Source organism: Topomyia yanbarensis, chromosome 2, assembly GCF_030247195.1.
Source record: "Topomyia yanbarensis strain Yona2022 chromosome 2, ASM3024719v1, whole genome shotgun sequence".
Lineage (NCBI taxonomy): Eukaryota > Metazoa > Arthropoda > Insecta > Diptera > Culicidae > Topomyia > Topomyia yanbarensis.
The window spans coordinates 376,467,645-376,484,449 of NC_080671.1; the positions used below are offsets into that span (position 1 = coordinate 376,467,645).

Here is a 16,805-nt window from a genome sequence, read left to right on the forward strand (position 1 = left end):
TGGAAACAGGTAAACACGCAGAATACAAAATTGTAGAAACACAATAAAATTCCTCAAATTATAAAAATATATCAATGAAATGTAAACAAATTTTTTAAAAAAATCCATTCGAAATTAAAATAAAATAGCGAGACATGGATCAAATTTCAAATCAGATTTGTTTCTGGATTTTACCCTATGCTGGTTTCGAAAACATTACGATCCTTAAAAACATGAATTTTCCCGTTATTTGTGCACCATTGCAAAAATTAGGAGAAATGGAATATTTCTGTGGTTTATTTTTTTAATGTTTCAAGCTAAAGATTAGATGGAAAAGTGATCTGACTGACAATGAATAGGTGAGAACATAATTCGCGCCATGCCATCTTAATTCGCGGTTGCGGTACGGGGCAATTAAAAGTGTGGTAGAATCCTGTTAATGCAACATTTGCCAATGAGAAAGTGACGTCATGACAGTAGAAACATTTCACAGTAGTGAGCACATTTTTATCATTTATAGCTTAGCGGATATTGACAGTGTTCACCACTCCCATGGTTCACAACTCCCCACTGTCCCCTATTATATATCAAAGTTCTTTCATAATAAGATAGTATTATAGCTTTCGGATGAGCCTTGATCCAACGAACGTGATAAATTCTTCAGAATATTTTTATGAATGCGTTTTCGAGTTCTGAATTCTCAATTATTTATGAAATTTCGTATAAAGCTCTGATTAACCGGTTTCGCGAAAGATGAGATCATAGCTGTCGAAATCATTCACAAGATTTCAATATTCCCGGTATTAAATGGATCCGCTTCTCATCCCATTACCTATATCCTGATGCAACATGCTCTACAACACAACTGGTTTTGTTCAATTGTATGAGAATTATAACAGCAACCCGTAAAAGTCTATCGCCATCACCCTCCGTTGCACATCAATATTTTCAACATAAAGCCGTCGTTTTTTAAAACATTGCGCTGAAACGACGTAACATTTGACTTGGATTTTGTAGCACGTATCTGTACTGGATTCACACATTCCTTTCTGGACGTGAAAATCAGAGACTGCAAGACCTCTCCATTTCCTGCCAGCTCTGGAGTAACTCAAGGCAGCCATCTTGACCTTTTTTATTTTAACTCTACCTGAATGACTTAAATTTTTTGATAAAGTGTGTTTAACGATCATTTGTAATCTGTTGGTACAAAAAATGATACCTAACTCCAGAGGGTTTTTTCCTGCTCCAAATAAAATATTATACATAAATATATTTGATCACTAGCTAATTGGAAACGGTTGGCATTGATAATAAACGGAATTCTATCGTCAACTACAGATGAAATCGAATTATGGGGAGATATCTACGAGAATCGCACGGGTTCTGGAATAATGTATGCCATCGCTACGCGTCAAACAGATATTGTTCTATCTGGACTGTACTACTGGTAAGTTTTATAGTGAGTTCTATCTTATAGGATGAATGAATCCCCTTTTTGACACATTCTAGGATAGGTCCGTACCGGTGGGGTTCTTACACGGCTCAGCTCACCAGAGCGGAAGTGACGGTTCTTGTGCCGAAACCGTTACAACTCGCCCCTTGGAAGACACCGTTTCTTCCATTTACAGGATTTCTCTGGATAGCGGTTGGTGTGGCGTTCATGGTCGGAGCATTTGCCGTGTGGTTGATTGAGAATGGCCGAGTTCGAATATTAAATTCACCAAATGCGCAAGCAAAAACATTAAGCGATTCTCTTCTAACCCTCATGGGATTCTACATGGAACAAAGTACAAATATGCGAAACGATCTGATGTGCTGCATCTTTCTCTTCACATCTCTACTACTGGCGGGCTTTATGGTAGGTAACTTGTACGGGGCCGGTCTGGCTGGTGTAATGACGATCCCTCAATACGAACGACCCATCGATACTACGGTTGACCTAGCGAATAGTGGAATGTTATTCGCCGCAACTGCTATCAATTGGATTTATTCTTTCTTAGAATCTACCGAGGTAAGTATAGATCAGTCTTCCTACTGCCTAAAGATTAACTCTTCATTTTCTATTCTAGCCGCATTTGATCACACTAACCCATAATTTTCGAGTCCTCGATAATGAACAATTAATTAAACATAGCAAGACTCGTGATTTGGGATTCATCGGCGAATTTACGGAATTTGGACATTTCACGCCAACCGACTACCTTGATACGGAATCGTCGTCGATGCTGCGGATACTAAACGATGATCAGTTCTGGGAGAGTACTACAGCTATTGTTACGAAAACTAGCCCATTTTTGCAAAGTTTCAACGATCTGGTGATGAATGTGAGGCAGTCGGGAATCCAACATTTTGTGGAGAATCGTGTTTGTGAACGATTATCATATAACAGTCGAAACGAGTCTAAAAATGTTTCTGTTCTTACAGGTGGCAGCTAAATATATGGATCTAAACGTGCAAGAGAATATACGACACAGCAGACAGACGAGCTCGGAGAAAGAATCCGTTGTTCTTACAGTGTCACACTTTCTAGGAGCTTTTCTTATGTTGGCACTCGGATTTTCATTGGCTTCTGTCGCCTTCGCTGCGGAATGTCTTTTTGAACCGATCGCACGGATATGGTCGTTATTCACGGCAAACAACATAGCTGGTAGGAGGTTTGAATGACCAAATAAGAAGTAACTAATGCAAAAATTGTACCACAATTTTGTGTATATGCACTAATTAAGCTTTACGCATTCAAGTCAATCAATGTTAATTTATGATGTAGATACAAAGCACTTGATTAGGATAGTCGCTGAGATCGGCGATAGGGACAAATGTGCCATATAATAGAACACAAAACAAAAAAGTTACTTCGATGTCATGATAACCGTCGCCACATACGCCACAGATACGACCGTGACTCCAATTTTTGGACGCATTATGGAAAAAAATTCGCTGAGTTCTTTTCTTATTTCGATTATCTGAGGAAGATGAACAATGAGCATGAGCATGATGACCACACACTTCGCAGTTGCTAGTCCGCGATTGTCCAGAATAAGCGAAATTGCACAGAGAATCAACGAATGGAGCCTGAGAATAGTTTTCCATTCTCAATGTACACGTTTCGAGGGCTCTAAATTTTAAGGTGCCAAAAACGGCACCGGCAACGTCCGCACAGTCATTGGCGAAGGAAGGGAATGTTAGTGTGACAACCGTTGTTAAAAAGACTATGTATACCTCTGCATCTCCCCGGTCAATAAGTTTCCTAGATCAGGATTCACCTTGATAAGCGGTACAATCTATGCAACTCTCGGAAGCATTACCATGTATTTATTACTCTGAGCAGCCTGCTGCCGAGAATTTAGATTAGATTCATCATTTGTTGTTTTAATTCGGAAATTCTTGGTGCGTAAAATATGCTACTTAAACTCCGGGAGTTTTGTTTATATTTAATAGAATTTTTTCAATCGACAAGTTAAAAAGTTTTTTTTCGTGTGTCTTTGTTCCGTGGAACTCAATAATCCTAGAATAATGAGACAGATCTGATACGATTATGTTCACTGCTTCAAGCTATTTCTCGTAGTAAAAAAGTTGACACTTAATTAAACTTTCATATAATTAACAGTTACCTTGATTAAATAGTGTAAGTATTATAATCATGTACTTACTTATACTTTCTCCGGAAACGAAAGAATAAAATGCCGACTCTATTGGCTCAAGTATGCGCGCGCGATGTTATAATATTTCTCATCGAATTGCATAAGGAATTGGATACAATTAGACACGAGAAAAACAATGTATCCCATTGACTTCGAAAATCAATTCCCTGCGAAAACTCGCTTCGTACGCCCCAACCATCACCACACCATCCGAGCCAGTACGATATACAAAGATGGCAGGCGTTGCTCCAACCAGCGGCCCCAAAATTAGCGGGTCGACAGCAGAAACAGGACGAAAGCCTGGCTATTACCCTATACATATAAGAAAATCGTACCACGAATATGCTTACATTTGCATTTACTCGCAGCCTATATCAAATATCATACACATAGCGTAATGAGCCTATATTCACCATACTTCTACTATCCCCTTCCACTTGAAGCCACTGCAAAGAGGAAGAAACCCGACCAAGAAGGCAATTAATTGGAAGCCGCCGAAAAAGTACGACAATATATACACCAAAAGTTGAGGAATTTTTTAGGAAATAAAATGCAATTAAATTTGTACCCCGCACGCAACTATGACCGGAGATATGGGGCTTTGAAAATCCGGAACATTACCGGTTTTCTTCAAATCTGAGGCCTAATTCGGAAGCCGCAGTAAAAGTACAAAGAATTATAACCTCAAAGTTGCAGAAAATTCTAGCGATTAAGATGCAATCAAATTTGTTCACCGCTCGCACTTGTGTCAGGTAAATTCGAAATATTTCGGAAAAACATGCCCCGACCCGCAGCTGGAATAAATATTTTTTCAAAGTACCCAACCCGACCCGTACCAGAAGACAATAAAACCTAAATTCCTACTGGTACAGGTTCGGGTCAGGTATAGGGTAAAATTACTCGTACGCGCCAATCTCTAATACAATAGAGCACAATTCTTTGTACTTTTACTGCGGCTTTTGAATTAGGCCTCTGATTTGATGAAAACCGGTAATGTTCTGGATCTTCAAAGCCTTATATCTCCGGTCAAAAGTGCGTGCGGTGAACAAATTTGATTGTATCTTGATCTTTAGAATTTTCCTCAACTTTAAGGATATAATTCTTCGTACTTTTACAGCGGTTCCTTAATTAGACCTCAGATTTGATAAAAACCGGTAATGTTCCGGATATTCAAAGCCCCATATCTCCGGACACAAGTGCGAGCGGTGAACAAATTTGATTGCATCTTGATCGTTAGAGTTTTGCTCAACTTTGAGGATATAATTCTTTGCACTTTTACAGCGCCTTCTGAATTAGGCCTCAGATTTGATAAAAACCGGTGATGTTCCGGATATTAAAGCCCCATATCTCCGGACACAAGTGCGTGCATGGAACAAATTTGATTGCATCTTGATCGCTGGAGTTTTTCGCAACTTTGAGGGTATAATTCATTGAACTTTTTCAGCAGCTTCTTAATTAGGCCTCAGATTTGATGAATACCGGTAATGTCCCGGATCTTCGAAGCCCTATATCTCCGGTCAAAAGCGCGTGCGGTGAACACATTTGATTGCATATTTGATCGTTAGAGTTTTCCTCAACTTTGAGGATACAATTCTTTGCACTTTTACAGCGCCTTCTGAATTAGGCCTAAGATTTGATAAAAACCGGGAATGTTCCGGATATTAAAGCACCATATCTCCGGACACAAGTGCGTGCAGTGAACAAATTTGATTGCATCTTGATCGTTGGAGTTTTTCGCAACTTTGAGGGTATAATTCATTGAACTTTTTCAGCGGCTTCTTAATTAGACCTCAGATTTGATGAATACCAGTAATGTTCCGGATTTTCAAAGCCCCATATCTCCGGTCACAAGTGCGTGCGGTGAACAAATTTGATTGCATTTTATTTTATAAAAAGTTTCGCAACTTTTGGTGTATATATTGTCATACTTTTTCAGCGGCTTCCAATTGATTGCCTTTTTGCTCGGATTTCTTCCACTGTGCACTGCTTTATGGTCCCGAAGCCGTATATAGGAAGACACAACTGTTTGCGCCCAAACCATTGGTTTTAGATGGGTGTACCTGTACCCCACTAGGCATCAGTACGTTAGGCATACGGACGGTTGGTCTACGTACGTTAGGCATAATAGAAGTTAGGCATAATATACGTTAGGCATAATGGACGATTTGCATAATGGACGTTAAGCATAGATTACTATATTGTAGCATCACTTAAAGGAATTTATTTTTTGGTGGTGTTCGTCTCAGGTGGTAAGAGCGTGGATGTTTGAACTTTGTTTGATGTTGTAGAATTTCTCTGGAAACTGATAAAACTGATCAACATTTTATTCTACTGTATATACTTGAAGAAATCTTTGTTCAAATAAACGAAGCAGACCGAATGCTTGACATGCGGAAATTCAGCCTGCATTTATTACTCGACGCACAACCGATAAATTGCATCTAACTAAAATGGATTTAACCTGTTTGTTAAAAAGAGGAGGTTTTATGCCTGTTGGAGATAAGGTTTGGAATTAAACCTAGCTTCAGGGGTAGGGTGTCCCAAAATGACATCATGTTAAGAAAGTCATCGGGCTCACTTCTTAAATGAAAGGTTAGGGTATCAGGACCACTTTCTTCTTCGGAGTGAATTTGTTAAAACGCTCCCTACTGGTGGCGAATTTTGATTTTTCGAAAAATGGGCCGATTTGGGTAAAACTTCAAATTTATGTATGTTAAAGTGCTCCTGAACTGTCTTAGATTTTGTTCAGCATTTTTTTTTATTTTTCTAGAGTTCCAAATGGAGAAGTTTGGTTAGATAGTATGTACAAATTGTGGATTATAAGAGCGACAGAGCCTTGAAAACAATAAAAAGTGTATTTTTTGGTGTTTTTCATTAGTTTTTCTTCAAAACTGGGTATCCACAAAATTTTAAAAGTATTGGAAACACTTCAAGTAGTTGAGCCAACTATAGGGGCGTATTTTTGCTGAAGAAAGTGTATAGCTATGGCTAGTGGGGTATGAGTTATTCAAGTTTTTGCTAGATAACCTTTTGACATTTTGTGCTATTCATAAAAAAATAACACTGTTTTACAAAATAAAACAATTTCAGTATGCTTAGTCCGCGTTTTGTTTTTCGCAAAATAGGAGGAAAATGATGAAAAAACTACTTGTATTCCAAAAACAATCCGATATGGAAAATAAGAAATACTTTCCATGATTTATAACATCTCGCGCTATCTTTGCCTGTATAATGTGTTATCACTCGGTAGTTTTCAAGCCAATAAATATATCGTAGAGAAGAAGTAACAAATTCCGTCTAAATACTGTTTCAATAAATAGTGATCCGGCCCATTATGCAGATAAGATTAGCTTACCTAGGCAATACTCCCACGGTCGGCTGTGTGGAGTTCAAATTGCTTTTGTCTAGGGAACATAGGATACTCTCAGTAGCCGGCTGCCCAGAGTTTAAAAAGAACCAAAAAATAAACAAGATCTTCTCTTTTTCGAGTGATCGTGCACTCGAAGACTAACTAAACAACTACCTAATAAAATATGCTTTACAGGTCGCATCGCTTGCTTGGAGCGAATCCTAGACCTGATACCCTTCCAAACTACCAACTCCGCGACACCTATGGAAGAGTCTGATGAATCGTCGTCCTTTCGTTAAGTAGGTGGAGCATCAACACTTCCTGTCTACCTTATCCTTTATCCTTCCCCGTGAACAATGAAGATGGGGGCGGCCGGCAATGCTGGCTATCATGCTGTTGAGGTTTTAATATGGGTCGGATTGGTATGAATTCCTACTTACCATTTCCTAAGCAACTCTTATTAGATAATCAGCAGTCAAACATGATGAAGTCAGTGTGCAATCCGCCAAAATCATCGTCACAACGCAACGCAACGCAATAGGAGGAAAATAATGAAAAATGGCGTTTTCTGCTTGTCTCTACTACATCAGAATCGGTTTTTATGAGCATTTGACGATGTTTTTTTAAAATCATTTGGTCTATTAATATCCAACTAGTGGGGTTGAAAATCATGAAAATTAAACAAATATGTCAAGTTAGTGGCATGTTATGGCGTATATTTGTATGCCGAATTGGTTAACGTATTCAGATTTTGTATATAAAGTCTCATTTCCGTGTTAAGTACCTTAGAGTGAAAAAAATGAATGGTAAAAAACTGATCTTTACGTTTTAGATCACGCAATTCCGAAACAGTCAATTTTGAAGGGCTTTGTATTTTCGAAAAAGTTTTACAACAGAATACAGTGCAGCTTCCTGTACAATAATTTTGGTGAATAAGCCTCCAAGAAGTAATTATGGAGAATTAACTTTTCAGAAAATAATTAAAGTTTAGGCATCATTAGTAAAGTTTTCATTATTTTTATAATTGATGGTACAACAATTCATCAAATTCTCATTAAACCCGATTCTGACGCACTAAAGACAAACAGAAAACGCCGTTTTAAATCATTTTCCTTCTATATTCCAAAAAACAATATGTGGTTGCTTTATTTTTTTGAACATTATTATTTTTGATGAATTGCCAAAAATGTAGAAGGTTATATAACAAAAACTTATATAACTCATAACCCATTAGCCGTAGCTATACACTTTCTTCAGCAAAACTACGCCTCTATATTTGGTTCAACTATTTGAAGTATTTCCTACACTTTTAAAATTTTGTAGGTACCCAGTTTTGAAGAAAAACTAATGAAAAAATTACACTTTTTACCAAGTTTTAAAGGCTCTGTCACTCTTATAATACACAATTTGTACAAACTAACTAGCCAAACGTCTCCATTTGGATCGCCAGAAAAATAAAAAAATACTGAACAAATCTAAGACAGTTCAGGTGCACTTCAACAAGCATGAATTTGAATTTTTTCCCAAAATCGGCCCATTTTACAAAAAATCAAAATTCGCCAGTAGTAGGGAGCGTTTTAACAAAATCACTCCGAAGAAGAAAGTGGTCCTGATACCCTAACCTTTCATTTAAGATGTGAGCCCGATGACTTTTTTAACATGATGTCATTTTGGGACACCCTAATGTGCAATTGACAAGAAGAAAATATATGTCTTGAAGCACAGTTCATGAAAGAAAGAATGATGAATTTGCTGCTTCCTACACACTTAATTTTGGTCTACCGAATCCCAGCTTTTTTCGCAACTTTTACCGAGTTTTGCCCAGCCGAGCACTCAGTTAACAAAGCTTCTACCGAGATGACAGTAGAAGTGACGTTTAATTTGCTGAAACTCGGAAAACAGATTGCTGAAAATCAATAAATTAACGCAACTTTGCTGAACTATCAGTTGAACAAATTTACTGATTGTTCAGCTGTGCGGAAACTACCGAACTGAATTGAGTGTGTATACTGATTATCGCCCATATTCGCCTGTTTCTATTACTTTTGGATTCTATTGTCTTTTCGGTAACAGATCAAGCAATTGCGCATTGCGGTATTAAACTTATATTCCTGCAAAGGTAGTAAACCAGTGGTTTTCAACCGGGGGTGAATTCACCCCCAGGGGTAAATTGGACGATTGATGGGGTGAATTATGCGGGACAAATTTTAACTTGTTATCCAAACATTCCCGTCGGGTATTTGTCTTTATATATTGTTTCAGTATGACAAGAATTGAGATGCTTACTGAGAGTGCCCTGGAAGGGGTTTCTTATTGTAAAATTGTGGCATTCATCCAATTGAAAATCTTTTTTATAGGGTAATAGAATTATCACCTTTGGTAAGGTTTTCACCCGAAAATTTTTACTGAATTGGGATAGGTTTTTATAGAATCACTTTGAACCTATCTGATCTATCTGCTGAGTTTAAATTTGACAAGTATAAACTCTTTAATTTTTTGTAACTCGTCGAAGTATCAATCTCCAAAATTGACACACATTGACCGTTTGTTGTTTTGTTTTGGCAAAGCATGATGCACACCACTACTTTGAGCTTTTCTTATTAGCTGTAAATTTATCGCGTTTGTAAACCGTATTGTCCACTTAGTGTGAAATTTCACTTCCCTCGCTAACGACAAAAATCTAAAAGCACCGGCCACTCACGCTGTGGAGGAGCAGCCGAACAACCATTGCTCTCTGCCACAGCTAAGTACCGTGAAGCAGGCAGGAAAGCGATAGCATCTGTGAAGCACACTGCGGTGTCTTCCGAAATTTTTGCTGGGCACAAAACATTCGGTTATTCGTCATCACTGTCGCTAGGAAGGTTCCAACAAAGTAGCAAATCTTTTCTACCTGGCCAACAGTTAAGGTCCGCTTCTGGAGCAGTCAACATTAACACCGAAGGAACTCATTTGAACATATTGAGTTAAAATTATTCATCTTGTCATTATACTCGGAGAAACAGATGCAAAACCCGGAGGCAATGAGATCATCTCCGAAAACTGGAGTCTCCGGGTCAAACCCGGAGGGTTAGCAACCCTATAGGGTAATGATAGTAAACAATGTTCAGAAAGGGGTACATCATGGGTGTCAATATTCGGAAAGGGGTACATGGAACGAGAAAGGTTGAAAATCACTGTAGTAAATGGTGGAATGACGAATTTCGGTTGCTATTTATGTATGTGCATCACACAATCAAACACTTTTCAGTATGTGTCAACCTCGGCTCTGTTTGTATGTGGGATAAATCGGTTGATTTCTATGATAGTATTAGTATTAAGTCAAACTAACCGAAATCCTGGCGGATTTCTGCTCAATTTCAGGATGAAATCTGCTCCAATATTGGCAGAAACCAGCCGGAATCGCGGATTTTTTACTGCTTAGGTTGGACAGTGAAATAAAAATTTTAAGCAGTTTTCTGATCTGGAACAGTTCCCGATCCGGACCAGTTCCCGGATCCGGACCTCCTGGATTCGGACCAGTACTCAGATCCGGGACCGATTCCCGAATCTGGACAAGTACCCGGAAATTGACCAGTACCCGGATCCGGACTAGTACCATGATCTAGCCCATCCCCTTTTCCCCTTACCAAGTCGGACCTGAGCCAGGTCCAGATTTGGTGCTTAGATACGGTGCTTAGGTCTTGCTTCCCGTACATAACGGGAAGGGCTGTTCATGTTTCGTGCAGTCTCTACCATGATAGAAAAGAAATTTCAATGGACGAAATAGCCCACCACTATACCGAGTTGTTGTTTTCTGACTGTGCTTTGAAGTATGCCGAGTGTGAGCCGATCTTGAAATACGAAATGGTCGGTGTTAAGTCAGACCGGACTAAGTGACAATATATTGATTTCGAAAAAAACGCATTTAAAGTTCAAATCTCAGCATCCTTTACGTTATAATTGGAAATTAATTTTTGCCATAATTTTTGTTCATTGTTGCATATTTCAAATCTGGCAAGAGTATAATGTAGCTGAAGAAATTCTTTATCTAGTCCTATCATTATCTTATTTTTTGATGTTTTGCGACTTAGTCCGGTCTGACTTAACACCGACCAAATGATTATCATTCATATTTTTCCATTTTAGTAAATTTTCTTAGGGTGCCGACAACCGACCACATTTTTCAAAATGGTAAAAAATCATCATTTTACTAAATTGTTAATATTTTTTTTTCATGTTGACAGAATAAATTAATTTCTTTCATAAGTTATTAGCTAAGGCATCTAGCTTTCCATTGGTATGCTTATTCTCATATATTGTTCAATTGGAGTAATGTTGTGAGCCAAAAACAAAAGTGTGCCGACAACCGAACACATTCCCCTACATTGATATTGATGTGAAGTTCATGTTTTTATGCAAAACAATGAATGTTTTCATTTTAGAAATTTGTTGTGATAAAAGCTCAATAATAGTATAAAAATAACCATTTTGGCACTTTTGGGCCATTTTGCTGCTGGCACTTTTGGGCCAGTTTTTATCAGCACCTTGGTGAATTTTAGGCTGATAAAACCAGGACATTGATAAAATCGCGACATACATTTTTCTTTCTTTTTAAGAAACCGAAGCTCTTCAAACATTCTTCTTTGGTCCCTAGATATAGCCTCATAACCTTTCCTGATCATTTGGCTTAAACTTCCCTTAGGGGGGTCTGACAAACCAACATTAAAAAAAATAAAAATGTTAACATTAAAAAAAATTAAAATGTTTTGCATGTTTCGGATCTCTAAGATAAGAAAAATATGCTCAAGAAAGGATTTGCTCGAATTCAATTTGGTTCGGCTGCTAGAGCCCGTCAAACTACCAACTATCAATTTTCATATGAATCTGATAAAATCGGGTCAAAAAGCTGATAAAATCGGGGGTAGATTAAATCGGGTCTTCACTGTATTACAATCTATGTTAGCATAGAACAAATTAAGATAAATGAAACTAAATGCAATAAACGACATATATATATAACTTTTTTAATACATTTTATCAAAATAAAATTTTGCAAATTCAATTTTCAAATGACTTGTTCAAGCGATTCCGGTTCGTATTTTAACGGAAGAAACAGTTTAAATGTAATTTTTGCGTATATTTTCAAAATCCGGTTGGGGTAATATCGCACGAAAAACTATTTTTCACCACTCCAGGTACATTCATGGACATCAATCCGGACCACTGTGCAAATTCTTCCAGTATATTTCCTTACTGCTGTAAGAAGTCGATATATGTGCACTCCTTTACACTGTTTAACAAATAAATGCACTCATCGTCAATTATATATTTGAATAAGGTATGTACAAAAAGAAAAGTCTTAAACATACATTCCTCATTGCAACAGCATTTATGTGTACAAGAAAAATGTGTATTAAACAAATAGAAACTCTGAGGGGTATCTCATAGTAACTCCCTATTACATTCCAACGTAAAACATGCTATTGTCAGTTATGCCTATCATCAACACATTAGTAAATTTCATTCATCATCTCGCGCTTATCGAATTACTATCGTGTCTGCGTTATACAAAATCCTGATAATGAAATTAATTTTAGCTTACCCACTCCAAACAGAATCATAATAATGAACGATGCTTTCAATGAAAACTCTCAGCATGGTGTGGACACTGGATGCCAAGCATTCGTTGTTTTTCATGAGCAAGCTCTATGGTCATTTTTAGTTCTCTTCATGGCTCGAAATTACAGGAATTAATTGTTTTTGTTGGAGCAAAATTCCAAATATCCTGACAACTATCGCATTTTGGAAGATTTTTGTTAAATGCATTTTGATTTAAAACGATACTTAGAATGAAATTCAGTAATAAAATTACAGTTTTGTATGTCGATTATATGAAAATTAAAAACATGTATAAAGTTATTGTTAGAAAACCTTTTATGCCGATAAATTCTCCTTAATGTAATTACATTCACAACGTGTTTTTTCTCTTTAGGTTTGTGTTGAAAAATATTTTAAAAAAATTAAAAATGGTTTTTTCGCAATTTAAATTTTTAAACACAAATTTTTGTTTTTGTGATAAATGACACTTTTTTACAGCAAATATTTTTTCGAACAGAAATATGCATTCCCCATAACTCGTTCTCAAATAGTTTTGTTGAATAAAGTACGGTAATCGATTTTTTTTTTCAAAAATGCTACGCCCTTTTGAAAAATTGCTCTAGAATCAAAATAATCTTGTAGACATGTTTAGTCTTCCACGCCGGTGAAACGTATAAAGTTTCATCGGAATCTAAAATGGTCGGTCATGAATTTAAATACAATAATTTTAAGCTATGACAATTTCGCCTTGATATCAGGGAAAAGTTACAGAAAATTTTATGGACCTTTCGTAAAATATCTCGAGAACTACTACATTTCAGAACAATTTTCATTGTGAGCTTTTTCTATTTAAAATGGCATTTAGAATTCAAAAAGAAAAATTGTATTTTTGACTGCAAATAACATGAATTAAAAAAAATGTCAAAGGTTTTATAAGGAAATTCTCTATGATCCGAGTACTCTGAAAAAGTTTCTTTTACCGTAAAACGGGGTATCTTTGATCACCGGGATAAGTTTGATCAAATGAGACTTTTTTCAGTAACGTACGGTAAGATGATTTCCTCTAACCAAATCATCGAAACAAAATACAAACATGTTCAGCTTCTACCGGCAACGATTATTTTGTCATTTAATGTACCTTTTATGAACACAAATTCAAATTGAAAATGGTACAACTTTCATGCATAGTTTCGATCTGTTCAAACAATTCCTTGTATATAAACGAATTCAACCTACTTCAACTGAACTGATCACTTTTTTAGAAACCGTAAATATTTTTGTCCAATAATTTATTTTAAAAAATCCGAGATTTTTATTGCTAACTATTTTATTTCGACTATTTTTCCGAAAAATTTCTATAAAAGTTGGCCGTATCCTTCCAGGAAATTTTGTTTTCTTATGAGACGACACAATATCGGGCCATAAAATCGCCTGCAGATAGGCAATTTACAAACAGCGAATGAAAATTTACAACAAATTTATTTAATTTTTATAGTAAAACGTAATAAATTACCAAACAATTTGGACGTTTTCAATCTATGGGTACCAGTACTTGTTTTAAAAATGCAAACAGTTACATCTACCGGATTTGAAGAAAGTTATTCGAAAAAATGTAGAAATATTGATCAATGGTCCCCCGTTTTACGGTACGACTTTTAAACAATAAACATTGGATTGTTGACATTTTTTGATGGGGAAACGCGAATAACCTTTAAAAAGGATATAATTACACGAATTAATTGCTTTTGCTGGAGCAAAATTCCAAATATCTCGTCAACTATCGCATTTTGAAAGATTTTTGTTAAAAGTATTCTGATTTAAAATGATACTTAGAATCATATTCTATAATAAAATTACAGTTTTGTACGTTAATTGGTATGAAATTCAAAAACCGGCTTTAATCCACCTAGTGATGCAATTGTGCCTTTCTCATTTCTTCAAACTATGACTCCATGGCTGGTTATGTTCAATATAATTGTGAAAATAACTATTACCTTCTTAGTACACTGTGCACTTATACGCAGTGCCTCGCCAGCCACGAACTTGATGAGCTACGTGTCGACAGTGAAACACTTTAATTAAAAAATATAACCTTGATTTTGCACCCATTTTAATAAGTTTTGCATCATTTTAATAGTGGTGGTAGTGGTACTAGTTTAAATGAAAAATTTATGTGTGACCGCACTTTTTAACCCGTAATTTCGGAACCGGAGTCCCAATCGAACCGAAATCGATAGCAGCCGATGGAAAGGTTGTACCTTTCATTCAAGAGTAAGTTTGTGCAAATCGGACCAGTTATCTCCCAGAAACAGAGGCAATATTATTTGCCACATAGACACATATACACACAAACATTTCCCGATCTTGTCGAACTGAGTCGAATAGTATATAAGACTCAGTTCTCCGAGCCTCGGTTGAAAAGTAGATGTTTGGAGCGATTGTATAACCTTTCTATATAAGAAAGGCAAATTGGTCAATCTGAAATCATAAATTTTAAGATATTTTTAAACTAAAGATGAGAAGGAAAAGTGATCTAACTCGCAATGCGTAGGTGACAAAATGATTCGCGCCAAGATTCCTGAATTCGCGGTTGCGGCACGGGGAGATTAAAATTGTGGTAGGATCCTGTTCTTCACATAAAATTTAACCTTTTTATATCATAATATGTTTGAGTCATCCCTGATTTTCGAATTATGATACTGTTCATGTTTGAAAAAAAACTCTCCATCTCCATCGACATACTAAAGTTTTAACCAAATTTTTTTGTCAATGAAAGCCAATTGCCCAAGGAATGATTTGCACTAATTTACTTTGAAATCAGCTACATAACGGGACTCCACATACCATAAATACAATTGAGTGAAAAAACTTCAAGTTTGGTGTATTTAGTTACCTGAACACGAAGAACATGAGTTAATGAAACACTTGCTAATGAGAAAGTGACGTTATGACAGTGGAAACATTTAAAAGTAGTAACACATAGTTGGGTGTTACTAAATTAAATGCCTCGCTCGATGTATCAAATCTGACCAGATGTATTCAATAGATGCAAATTTGTCGGTCATTAGAGCTGGTGAAGAGGTATAAAGTATGCTGGGACAGAAACTACCGAATCTGAAGATTTTTTTTGTTAGGGGAAACCTTGCCACTGCGACCACTATTCAGGTTATCTTTTGTGGCTGCCCCTGTTTGCTCTACATGTTACAAATTGCCCGAATCCAATGTAGTTGGAAGTGAGTTGTTTGTTTGTCCACATGTGTCGTCCCAACCGGGTAGTACATTATTAATGTAGCTGAGGATTCGTTTGGGACAGGTATGCCATATTTCGTGAGGCGTCATAAGATGCCTTCCGAAGTATCGCTCCTTTCGAAGAAATAGTACTGCACACTGGCAGAGAATATGTTCCGAGCTCTCGGGCTCGTAGTTACAAAATCGACAAATGTCATCTTGACTTTTGCCATTTTTTTCAGATGATACATAGCAGGACAATGTCCTGTAAATAAACCTGTGATTATACGTAAGTCTTTACGTTTTAGATCCTTTAGTTTTTTGGCTCTCGTTGTATCTGGATGTATGAATTTCTTAGCTTGTCGAGCGCCTTCTACGTTACGCCAGTCCTTTAGTAGTTGGTCTCTTGCCCAAGCCGAAAGTTCTAGTTTAATGGCACAGATAAATATACCTAGAAATGGTTCTGGTCCAACAAACATGTTTGATGAACCACGCCTGGCTAATTCTTCGGCCACTTCGTTACCATCGATTCCTTGGTGGCCAGGTACCCAGAATCTCATTACTTTATTCCGAGTTGCCAGTGGTTGTAAAGATGTGATGCACTCCCAAACCAGTTTGGACTCACATTTCGACGACCTTAATGCCAACAGTGCTGCTTGGCTGTCCGAGAAGATTGCGATTTTTGCATGTCTGTAGTTTCGTTTCCTACAGACCTCCGAGCAGGTGTATATTGCATATACCTCTGCCTGGAAAACTGTAGGCCACTTTCCCATTGATATCGCTTCTTTAATTCTTGGTCCGTAGACTCCCGAGCCAATCAGCTCACCCATTTTAGAACCATCCGTATAGAATGATATTGTACCTTGAGGCAGTATAGGACCCCCTACATCCCACATCTGACGATCCACTATGTGGACCTCATATGAGATATCGAAGTTCGGTTTAGCCTCCATTTTATCTTGAGCTGTTGTCAAGACAGGGTTTAGTTTGAGTTCCTTTATTATACTCAGGTGACCATTTAAATCCCCATC

The 16,805-nt window shown here is 37.0% G+C and overlaps 1 protein-coding gene across 1 annotated transcript in view; it reads left to right on the plus strand.

Moving 5' to 3' along the window:
• Positions 1-16,805, plus strand: part of LOC131680777 (uncharacterized) — a 74,096-nt gene that overhangs the window by 30,375 nt on the left and 26,916 nt on the right. The window contains exons 3-6 of the mRNA XM_058961487.1: positions 1,318-1,426; positions 1,489-1,990; positions 2,049-2,342; positions 2,404-2,626. Of these exons, the coding sequence (XP_058817470.1) occupies positions 1,318-1,426; positions 1,489-1,990; positions 2,049-2,342; positions 2,404-2,626 (1,128 nt within the window). The remainder of the gene's footprint in view (positions 1-1,317; positions 1,427-1,488; positions 1,991-2,048; positions 2,343-2,403; positions 2,627-16,805) is intronic.